The 11,944-nt window shown below is 38.3% G+C and overlaps 1 protein-coding gene across 1 annotated transcript in view; it reads left to right on the top strand.

The window, feature by feature from the left end:
* The window catches only part of LOC112139233 (cytochrome b5 reductase 4), a gene marked incomplete in the record, with an annotated part of 66,185 nt that overhangs the window by 16,079 nt on the left and 38,162 nt on the right, over window positions 1-11,944 (top strand). Inside the window, 7 exon segments of the mRNA XM_024261965.2 lie at window positions 1,437-1,537; window positions 2,404-2,488; window positions 6,085-6,160; window positions 6,248-6,305; window positions 7,522-7,615; window positions 8,832-8,864; window positions 9,696-9,818. Of these exon segments, the coding sequence (XP_024117733.1) occupies window positions 1,437-1,537; window positions 2,404-2,488; window positions 6,085-6,160; window positions 6,248-6,305; window positions 7,522-7,615; window positions 8,832-8,864; window positions 9,696-9,818 (570 nt within the window).

The following is an 11,944-nucleotide window of genomic DNA, read 5'->3' as shown; positions in this document are numbered from 1 at the left end:
TCTTTCATATGAAGACGGGGGCCGCAAATTATCATCCTGCGGGCCGCAGATGGCCCGCGGGCCGCGAGTTTGAGACCCCTGCTGTACAGGGACTTCCAGCGTCCTCTTGGAGTCGTACTGGAGCCAAACAGCCCAGCTCTGTCAAGGACTTGAAGTGTCTTATTTTGATGCAGTTTGCATGCTCTTTTAATGTAAACAAGCCAACAAAGCGGAAGGGTTAAGTACGCCAAAATTCCAATTGATTTGCAAACTGTCAGACACTCATCTGGGCGGGGCCTTCCACCTCCCTGCATTTGTTAAATCCCACCTCCACATCTTTTCCACCAATTAAAAATTTTAAAGACTCAGAACTAACCAATGGAGTTGTTTGGTGTCTAAGGTTAGAGGAGAGAATGTGCTAACTGCTAATGAATTAGCTTCTATGTGGATGACTATGACTGCAACTTTTGTGTTGCAGCTCTAAAAGAGATTTTTGAGCACATCTTTAGGGCCTGAAGTAAGGCACGTCCTACGAATGACGTCAACACTTTGATATGTCCACTGAATTAATACATGAGTGCAACACTGCAAATAAAAATGCATTACACTGGGGACGCTGTTTTGCAAGCTGATTTGAGTTTTTACCCCAAAAATGCACGTAATTTTATAATGCAATAGATTTAAGTTACTTTAAAAGGAATATAAGCAAATCATGTATTGAAATGTCATTTTTAAATATTGTGTAGTAAATTGCTAAATGCATTTTCAAAATGAGTGGTCAAATTGAACTTTGAATTGTAAATTGGATTGTCATTTGAATTATGACATCAAACCCATTGTAATTTACAATGCAACTGATTTTGTTTTTATTCAATATTTTATTTTTAAAAATTTCATATTGAATTGTCAATTGCAAAATGCATTACTTAATTTAATTGAATTTTTAATTGAATTGCCAATTGAGAATTGCATAATACTTTGAATTATGACTAAAAGTACTTCCATAGAAAATCATTATGATCATGGCTCACAATAAAACCACCTCAAAGCCATAAGTAAAGTTAAATTAAAAAGAGTACAAAAAAAAGCTTTTTATTTGAACAGTTTGTCCCTACAAATACTCAAGATTGTGTCTTTGATTTTTATGTATTTTAAATGTTTAATCATTTTGACCCCAGAAGAGTAGCTTCAAATAATGATCAAAACCACAATAAACATTTGTTTTCAGAGTTGATGTGATAAGCAGACAGGCTGACTTCTGCTAGCCACGTGTTTACTCTACACTTCAGTGACCTCAGGCAATCTGAATGACTGGTTCTGGTCCTCCTGTTGCAGTTAAGACACATCTCTAGATACTCATTGCAACTGCTGGGTTTCTGCTGAAACCAAAGCAGGTTTGAATGTGTCACTTGTCCTGATGCAGAATAGCAGAATTTGTTATTGTGAATTATTTCCAGGCATGGTGTACAACGTAACTCCATACATGGACTATCACCCTGGAGGGGGAGATGAGCTGATGAAGGCTGCTGGATTAGATGGCACTGACCTCTTTGACCAGGTAGAGATTTCAGAGAACTTTGTGGGGCTGGATATCTGCCAGATTACTCAATCAATTCAGGTTCAATTTGATACACATTCATGTTTTTCTCCAAAACCACTAACTAAGCTGAATAGAGGTAGAGCTTCTATTTGTAAAATCCTTTTTTCTTTCATTTAGAAACTATAACTCCATTCATTTTGTGTTTAACCCATAAGAACCCTTGGTGACATAATGTTGACAAAGATGGTTCATACATTTGTTAAGCTTGTAAACAGTTTATTAATATGGTCTTCGTAGTCAATCGTAGTCTCACTTTAGATGGTAATAAATCTTACTATGTTTGTTAATAAACCTTATTTGGATTATTATGCTTATAAATGTCTTACTAACATCCTATAAACACATTAATAATGTTTGTTAATGTGTTAATAAGGCTCGTCATGGAATCTTATTATAAAGTGTTGCCAAAAATATCAGAAATGGGTTTTGTGAACCAGTTGGTTTTTGGTGCATTTCACATCATTTTATTTTTAGGGAAAAATGGGTCTGGTCTATGGGTTAAGTAAAATTCAGTTGGGTGTCATTTCTTTTAAACCCAGCCCTATATGAACACTAAGAAATTAAAATGTATTACTACAATTTAGAGAATATTATTCTTCTCCAGAAAACTATTGAGACATTTAGCATCTGAAGCCCCCTCTTCCTGAAAAGCTCATAATGTTCCGTAATGGAATCATTGAATTTTCTGCTTATTTGTTTGTGTAGAATGAGGGGGCTTGACTGCATAAACACTTCTTCCACCCCCTGCCGTGGTTTTCATGAAGACATAGCTTTAGATATGGAGATGTTTGTGTCTTTCAAATGAGATTGTGTTTTGTGCTCAGGTCCATCGCTGGGTCAACTATGAGTCTATGTTAAAAGAGTGTCTTGTTGGCAGGATGGCACTGAAGACCACAGCAACTGTTACAGGTATCTACATTCAGGCCTCGGGGGCCGTTGTCCTACATGTTTTCTAACCAACCTGCCATTAAAGGTCTTTATTGGCCAAACACACCTGATCCAGGTAATAACGGGCAAATGATCCAACCAGGAGAAGGCTGGCCCTCAGGGCCCGAAGAGTGACACCACTAAAGTACACAAGGACTAGCTTTCTGCTGAATAACCTGCCTGTGCTTGATCTTTAGTTGAGCACGTGTTAAAGTCAAGGCTGCGGCCACATCCACCTGCCGTGTAATTCAGTCCACAGGATCATTCTATGTTGCTGGTATTAATGGCCCGGCTGGTAACACATTAATTGCAGATCCTTTGGCGTTATTTAATAGTCAAATCTCCACACATGTATCAAACATTCCTCGTTGTCAATTCAGACCCACGCGAGCGCTTCCTGCTCCTGCACGCTTGTGTTTATTCCTCCGCGTGCAGAAAAAGTCCTTGCATGAGAGAGACTGTCCACTTTCACATGTGTGAGCTGCTTATTGGGACAGGAGTGATGTGTGCGCGCTAGCAGAATCTCAGTAAGCACGCCCAACATTTTGTCATGTTCACTCGCAGAGCTACTCTATTGACAATTGGGGGCGGAGACGGAGGGCTGCACTGGCTTTCTTCTGATTGGTTTATAAAAAAGAAAAAAAACCTTCAAACTGCAATGTACACTCAACAAAAATATAAACGCAACACTTTTGTTTTTGCTCCCATTTTTCATGAGATAGAATTAAAGATCTAAAATTCATTCCAGATACACAATGTGACCATGTCTCTCAACATCTCAGGAGATTGCAGAAACTACTAAAATTGGGTTAAGAACCGTCCAACGCATTATTAAAAACTGGAAGGATAGTAGGGACCCATCGTCTTCCAGGAAGAAATGTGGCCGGAAAAAAACCCTGAATGATGGTGATCGGCGATCGCTTAAATGTGTGGTGAGATCAAATGGCAGAAAAACAACACTAGAACTCAGGGCTCTGTTTAATAGAGAAAGTAAGAGCATTTCCACACGCACAACGCAAAGGGAAGTCAAGGGATTGGGACTGAACAGCTGTGGAGCCTTAAGAAAACCACTAATCAGTGAGGCTAACCGGAAAAAAAAGGCTTCAGTTTGCTCGGGAGCATAAAGATTGGACTCTAGAGCAATGGAAGAAGGTCATGTGGTCTGATGAGTCCAGATTTACCCTGTTCCAGAGTGAGGGGCGCATCAGGGTAAGAAGAGAGGCAGGTGAAGTGATGTACCCATCATTCTTAGTGCCTACTGTACAACCCTGTGGGGGCAGTGTTATGATCTGGGGTTGCTGCAGTTGATCAGGTCTGGGTTCAGCAACAGTATGTGCTCAAAGAATGAGGTCGGCTGACTACATGAATATACTGAATGACCAGGTTATTCCATCAATGGATTTCTTCTTCCCTGATGGACATATTCCAAGATGACAATGCCAGGATTCACTGGGCTCAGATTGTGAAAGACTGGTTCAGGGAGCATGAGACATCATTTTCACTCATGGATTGGCCACCAGAGTCCAGACCGTAACCCCACTGAGAATCTTTGGGATGTCCTGGAGAAGGCTTTGTGCAGCGGTCAGACTCTATCATCAATGCAAGATCTTGGTGAAAAATTAGATGGAAATAAATCTTGTGACTTTGCAGAAGCTTATCCAAACAATGCCACAGCGCATGTGTGCCGTAATCAAAGCTAAAGGCGGTCCAACCAAATATTAGAGTGTTTGACCCTTTTTTTGGTGGTGACTTTTCTTTTTGGCCAGGCAGTGTATTCATGTATCACAAAACTCACGGTTCAAATTGTGTGATGTTTTAGAGCCACTGTTGAAATCATTCTTTAGATCTGTAGGGAGGAAAAAAACAGCAGGACAAAGATAAAAGTTTAAAATTTATTTTTTGAAAGTTTTAAAACATATATTTAACAAAAATATATACATCACATTAAAAATACATATTTATATATATTTGAACTCAAGATATTCCTATTTATTAAAAATACTCAATCCATATAGATCACAGGTCATCTGTGATCATAGATTACCTGTGATCCATATGGATCTGCAAGTTTTTTGTTTTAAGAGGTTGAGTGCTTGTTGATTATTGATTAATCTCATAAAACTTTCTTGCATGATTTCAGTAAACCATTACATTAAACATTCAACTGATATATAATACTCATTGATTATCAACAGAATTTCATATGAATCCAGAAATTAACCTTTCTTTTAGCAGGTAAAACATTAAGAACAATTTCTTAGCAACAATGAAGGCCTGAAAATGCTAAAAATACTTGAAGGTGAAGAAAGAAAGCAAACATGTTTTAGATATATTAAATTACTGATTAAGAAAACATGTACATGACTCTTCAAAAATGTCCTTTACTCTGCGTTTAAAAGCAGAGAGTGGAATCGGAGTTTCCAAATGCAGTTTCTTTTGCTAAAAGTTCCAATCATTTGGAGCAGCAAAACATCATCATCATTACACAGTATGTAATAATCACTTATTGTTATTGGAACACATAATTACAATAATCCTGTAATTATTGCTACATATTTTGGATCAAGTAAAGAAAATTAATACCATAGTGATTGTAAACTTTTCAGTAATCATTACTGTATATTACATAACATAAAACTCATTGTTTGCATTTGAAAAAGTTTTGATTATTTCATCACATTCAAGTTCACACATTTGGAATTCTTCAAACACCAGTTGATCTTTAACTCGTCTTATCTTCATAGATTAGAGTTTCTTTATACGTTTTCTTGAATGTATAAATGCTTGAACATTGTTTGAGATCATTACTTAACTTGTTCCAGAGTTTAGTTCCACACAGAAACACAGAAACTTTTCTTTGTGGTTCTTATCAATCTGACCTTGAAGTTCCTGCATCCTCTCAGTTTGTTCCTCCTTCATTTTCTAAGAACTGTTTCTGGATATTGTACGGTAATGTTTTCCCACTAGCTCTGTATAGTAACTGTGCAGAGTAAAAATCAACAAGATCATACAGTTTTAGAATTCTGGATTGATACAATAAATCGTTAGTGTGATCAAAATGTAATGTCATTTATGTAGTGAACTTTTATGATTATTTCCCCAAACTTCTATACAGTAGGTGAAATATGATAATATTAAGGAGCAGTACAATAAATTTCTACAGTTGTATTCTAATAAAAATATTTTGTTTAGTTTTAGTTTGTATGTGTCTGATGTGTGCCTTCCAACTCTGTTTGTTATCAATAACTATCCCTAAGAATTCAATTTCTGACTCTGTTTCGATTTAGTCATTGTTAACTTTGAGAGTTCTGTTTTGGCTTTGTATTTACCAAAAAACATCACTTTGGATTAGTCAAGGTTTAAAGATGGTTTGTTGTAGTTCATCCATGATTTTATTTTGATTAACTCTGTTCAGCAGATGAAAAGGGCGCCTCTCACTTTTTCTTTCTTGGTTTAGTGCTTTTGCTCCAAATTGAAGTGATTTAATTTCTGTTTTTGATTCAAAATAATGAACAAATGGAATTCCCTGGAAACAAAGTCAACTACTTAAATGTTCATTTATTTTTCCCTCATTACAGACATGCCTCCTCCACTGATGGGCCTTGCTCCACCCGCTTCAGGAGCTCCTCCACCAATCAAAGATTCTCGGCCTCGGTATGAAACACGAGGCTTCTGAGGCAGCACAAGAGGCAATTACAGGAGAAAAAGTCTTCTCATAAAACTCCATCTGTTCACATACAGATACGACTGGTTCCAAACTGATGCAGCCGTCCATTTGGTTATATACACCAGGAGAAAGGTTTGTCTGTGACACACAGGAAACAAACAAGCAGATGCCGTTTTGGTGTGATCCCCAAACCTGCACGTGTGCAATGTAAAACTCATTGAAGTTCCACTATGATCATCTTTTGATCCATTTTCAAAGTGTTCCCAGTGGTCTTATCATCATCCATTGTTAGCCAAAATCCCAAACCTGTGTTGTTTTCTGGGACATAGTTTCTGCAGAGCAGCTTGATTTCATTAGAAGTTCACCTCTGAGTTGTGGGCTGAACTGCTGCTGAGAAATAGCCCGCCCCTACTTCCCATCGTCCCTTTATGTGTTCTCCCAATAGACAGTATAGAGAGAACCGGACTGATCCTCTCCTTCCCCTCGTGTTCCAAACAGGAAGTACCTGCTGGTCCCAGAAAGCCAAATTCCCCTAGACTTCTATAGAGACATGAACAGCTGTTACTCAGTTATTCTGTTTGCTCTCATGTCTCTTTTTAACATCTTCTTGGTAAACCTATTTTTTTTTCATGATATATTTTCTTTATCGCAAGTTATTCACGTTATAAACTAGCCAGTCAGATGCCTCAATAAGAGCATGTGATGCCCGCCAGTCCCACCTCGAACATTTGAAGTGTTTGACAGATTCTCAGACAAATCACTGTTTACTATTGCGCAAAAATGGTGTCTGAATTGACTTCATTTTGTTGGAACCCAAGTGAGGCATTTTCTATTGATGACATCACAGCCTTGTTTTGTCCATCTCCAATTATGTCAAAAGTTCTGCCACTAGCTTACAGCCCTTCACAATCCCAACAGAACATTAGCGGTGTAACAAAAATGGCGAGCAATATCGTTTCAGACCAGCTGTACAGTCTAGATCCAGATTCCAGCTCAGACCAGGAAAACAAAGACGCTCATGGATTTATTTGTCTGCAAATGGATGTAGCACCTACATCACTCCTACAAGCTTTGTCAAATGGCATTTCTTGTCTGCTCCTGATTTAAAACAAATTGAATAAAAAAAAGGAAAACTCAGAAACGTGATCTTAACCTTAATTGTCTTTATACGTGTCCATCATGAGAAAAATACTTGAAGAACATGTTAAAAACACCAAAAACATAATTTGGTGGTTCTTTAAACTATCACCTGCCTTGTCTACTTGTATTGTGAAATCTGTTCAAACTCAAGTTTTTCATTTGACTTTGAGGTGAAACATAAGGTTTTCTGTGGATCTTCTTCCTTCAGATTCCCAGCTCCGGCTGTATGACGGCGGACCTGAGGGAAGACCTGCTCCGAGTAGAGATCCTGCTTGGGAAAATGTCCTACATGTTAAATTTGAGTGAGCAGTACAGTTACAGTTCAAGTAGTCTGTTCAATTGACAAATTCTCCTTCATGGATTTGCAATAATTGCAGCTTGACCAAAGAGGTGGTTCATTCTTTAGTAGAGGGGTAACGTTTAATTAATGAATCAATTTCTATTCTTATCATCCAATCAGATTGATCTGTCTGAGGCAGAATCCAATCTAATTTAACCTAGTTTAATTGAATCAACCTCTACCATAAAAATCATTTCAAATTGAGATCAATCAATAACCAATATTGGAAAATACCATTTAAGTGAAGGCATGGTGGTTTATTTTACTGTAACAGAAAATGACCAAGTGACATCACAGCAGACTCACACGTGATGCAGCAGAAAGTGATCAACCATCATTCAGTCTTTGAATTGATCAAAGTCATGTGACCATACAGTGAGCTAGAATGTTCGAATGATTATTCTGATGTGGAAACAACAGTGGGCTGCCAGACAAATCCTCTGCGTGTTTTCAGGACTGCGCGTGCATAATGGCTCTGAAATGCTGGCTGATCTTTATGCGTTTGTTGCACTAAGGTGCGTGTCTGCAGTAACTTGAGATGTGTTAACTTTATCGCCATCCACATAGTTTCCCAAGAACATGACTTACCAGAATCTCTGTCTGTGACTCACCTGTGCCCCTCAAAATATGCACAGCGTGATCGTCCGAGGGCTCGCCGCTGCTGTGTCAGTGAGAAATGGTCCGACAGTCAATCGAGCGAAGACTTCTCAAAGTTTCACAAGAACATTTGACAGATTTTGGAACTTGGGACAAACAAAAGGCTCAGCGAATTATAAGGTGCATGGACAATTTTTGAAAAAAGCTTAGTCTTTAAGTGCAGTTTATAGTGCAGAAAATACCATGTTAAGAAACCTTGACTTTGTGTGGTTTTGGCTGGGGTAACACCGCCTCTCGTACCTCAAAAGTCCTCTGAATTGTGAACTCAGAATTTGTGCTTCAGTTAAGTGAAACAAATCCTGTGAGGGTGTTGGGAGATTAGAGTGCTGCTAGTTTCCAAAGTAAAGCTCCTTCAGAAAGCTTCTTACTGAAAATAACTCACAAGAACAATATCAAAAAAATAAAATCCAGACTGCAGTGTGTACTGAGCATAATTTACAAAGGCAGGTCTGAGTTTGTATCAGCTGTGAGCTCACAGTTTGCTGTAGCTTTTCTTGTTAAGTGTCTTTTTCTTTTTTCAGGTCTGGCTCATGAAGTGGATGCAAACATCTCTGGTAAGATGACTTGTAGCTTTGCCAAGGTTGATTTCTTCTCAAAGATTAGTTCTAAACTACATTTTTTTCCCATGGTCACCTCCCACATGAGGGACTCTGTTGGAAGCAGCACAAACTAACATTACATGTTGCTGTGTAGGTGATTATTTTTCTTCTTTTCCATTTGGCTTAGTCAGCTGCACAAAATGAAGTGTTAAAGTGAGTCCACAGACATTTGTTTGGAATGATCCCCTTTGGGGAATATTTATGACTGAATGTTTGTCCTGACTGAGTTTATAAAAAGTAGACTCTTTTCCCCCAACAAGCTTGAATTTTCTACTTACTGTAGTTTGGATGTATCTCAAAAGCCTCGTTCGCACAGAGCAGTCCGGTCTGGACTGGTTTAGACCGTTTACACTGAAAGTTGGACCGTCCCGCCGCATGCGGGTTGACACTACCAACAACAATGGAGGTCATCCAGAGCTCATTTTTTCCCTCTTGGTTTTTGGTATTTCTCACATACAAAGTATTTAATGCTGTTTGAGAGAAGATTGGACGGAGAAGAGGAATCCAGACGCTTTTGTTTGACCAGCCACCAATCGACATGTTTCAACAGTTGCTCCACTTTAACCAGTCTATTTCATTTTCCTATGGACGGGGGTCATAAAATCATACGCTTCAGTCCGGCTTACTGGGTCCATTATGGAAACTCTCAAAGACCAGACCGGACCGTACTGTACGGCTACTTGTATTGTCGAGACAAGTGTTTCACTGATAACTGTGTGCTTACTGTGTTCTTCATTCTCTTCATATCTGACATGAACTCACATACCATCATCTCATCCTTCACAGTCCACACGGCCTTCTCTGTGGGGAAGATCCAGCTCACCATGCGTAAACTGACCAAAGGAAAATGGGGAACTTTAGGGCAACCTTTGGAACACCACAACACGTTTCTTTGGAAAAAAGACAGAGGTGAGAAATTACAAGATAAATTTAGCTTTAATAGACCCTAATCTTCTTCCTAAGCCTTTTCTGTCCTTATGCTGCTCTCCTTCTCAAATGACGTAGCAGTAAACCTTCCCCCAGGTAGGTGGGGCCAGTCTGAAAGCTGTTCTAACTGCTCTCTTTCCTTTCAGAGATGGAATACTTTTTTAATCCGTTGAAGCAGCTCTCCAGTAAAGACCAGATAAAAGACATGACAGTATCAACTGTGTCCAAATTAAATAAATGAAAAATTATCCATTAATAAAAACAAAATAATTTAAAACGTGATGATAAGGCAGTTTACCTTCCTGCTGTTGAGTGTAACCACTCTGATTTAAAAACTTTGTAGTTCTACAGCAGAGGTCCCCAAACTATGGCCCGCGGGCCGGATCCGGCCCACCTCCTCCTTTGGACCGGCCCCCAAACTTTATTAGAGACAGATTATTAGTTTGATTGCATACTGCAATCAAACTATTGTTCTTCTGTTTTTTTTTTATACTTCTTCTTCTTATTCTCCCTCTTCCGTACGTTTTTTTGTCCGCCTGTAACTTCTGCATACTTCTATCCGATTTTTGTCATTCAAGTATCAAAATGTTTAGCTTATTGAGGACATCATTGCTCTCTTCTGAAATCTCTTGTGCAACTTTTTGTTTTTCAGCAATTCAACAAAATTGCTGCAACTTTTCCCATTGAAATGCATTGTGAAAGCTCTTCAGCAACTCCAAACTTTCTGCAGTTGTAACTTCTGCATACTTTATGCTATTCTGAAAATTCAAACATATACTTGTTCTGCTATTTGTGGACTTTTCTGCTGTCTTTAAACAATTCTGAAATTTTTTATAGTTTTTGAACTTGTTCAAATTTAAAATAACATTGAAGTCAATGGGGACTGTGCTTCAACTTTGCTGTTTTTGAAATGTGTCTCCTCCTACAATTTTTGAGCTACAGACACCATTCAAACTTTAAAACGTAGCGGAGGGATGGGGAATTTCAGTTATTACTTTTCTTGTGGATATGTCTTATAGTTTTTGAACTACAGCTGTTTGAAATCAGACAATTTCGGGATTTTTCAAAGATTTGAGCGGAATCTAGAGTGGGTGACGTCATCACTCAGAGTGAAGAGAGCTGGTTTGAAAATGAAAAAAAACATTGGATAAACTGCTGTAACTCAGCAACCGTTAGTCACAGAGTCATAATTTTTTCAGCAAAACGCAGTAAAATTTGTCTAGATTCCTAAAATCTAACTCTCAAACCCATAGTACAAATACTTTTGCCCCCAGAATGCCTAGAATGACATGAAGTTGCCTCATCTTCCCTATACCCTGCCATATTAAATTTTCTGACTTTTCTGAAACCCTTCAATGTTTTTAACTTGCCATTGTGAGAACACAATTGAACTTACAAACATGAAACTTTCACACATAATAGCTCAAAGCCTTGTGGTTCTCACAAGGGTTCAACATTTTTGATAAATGAAAGATTTTTTAAGATATGAACATTTGTTTGGAGGTAGTAACCCTCATTGAAATGCATTGATTCTGTGGTCTCCTCACAGTTCCTGCTGAGGGCTGATAGTTAACGAGCTGCAGGTGCGTCGGCCAATGTTTGTAAACACCTGCCTGTCAGAGCCTTTGATGTCTTCCTGATTCATTCTAACACTTCCAATGATTAGTCTCAGAGATTCATTCACATTTGCACATATTCATCATTTAAACAGGATTTTTAGACATATTTCTGCATTTCTTTCAGCATTTTACACTTATTTACATGTCATGCAGTACATGGAGGATTTTTCTGTCTATTTTAAAGCCTTCATGAGCTTGTCATGCTTTCTGAAGAAATTGTAATGATCATATAATGCAGGAATGCATTATGGGAGTTAAAAATTCAACTTGTTGGTCTGCTGAACCTTAAGTTAGAGGTCTACTTCCAAAAATGACATTGTTGTTTCTTCCAGGTTAAATGGATAACCAGAACTTAATGGCTTTTCCTATGGCTGCACTGAGTGTCCTGCACTCTTACACATTATTAGCCAAACTGAGTGTGATGATGCTGTAGATCTCATGACATGCACATTGCTGTCAGACTTTAAACTATAAAGTTTGATGCTCTGA

The sequence above is a fragment of the Oryzias melastigma genome, unplaced genomic scaffold (assembly GCF_002922805.2).
Source record: "Oryzias melastigma strain HK-1 unplaced genomic scaffold, ASM292280v2 sc00336, whole genome shotgun sequence".
Lineage (NCBI taxonomy): Eukaryota > Metazoa > Chordata > Actinopteri > Beloniformes > Adrianichthyidae > Oryzias > Oryzias melastigma.
This window is presented reverse-complemented; position numbering and strand designations above follow the sequence as displayed.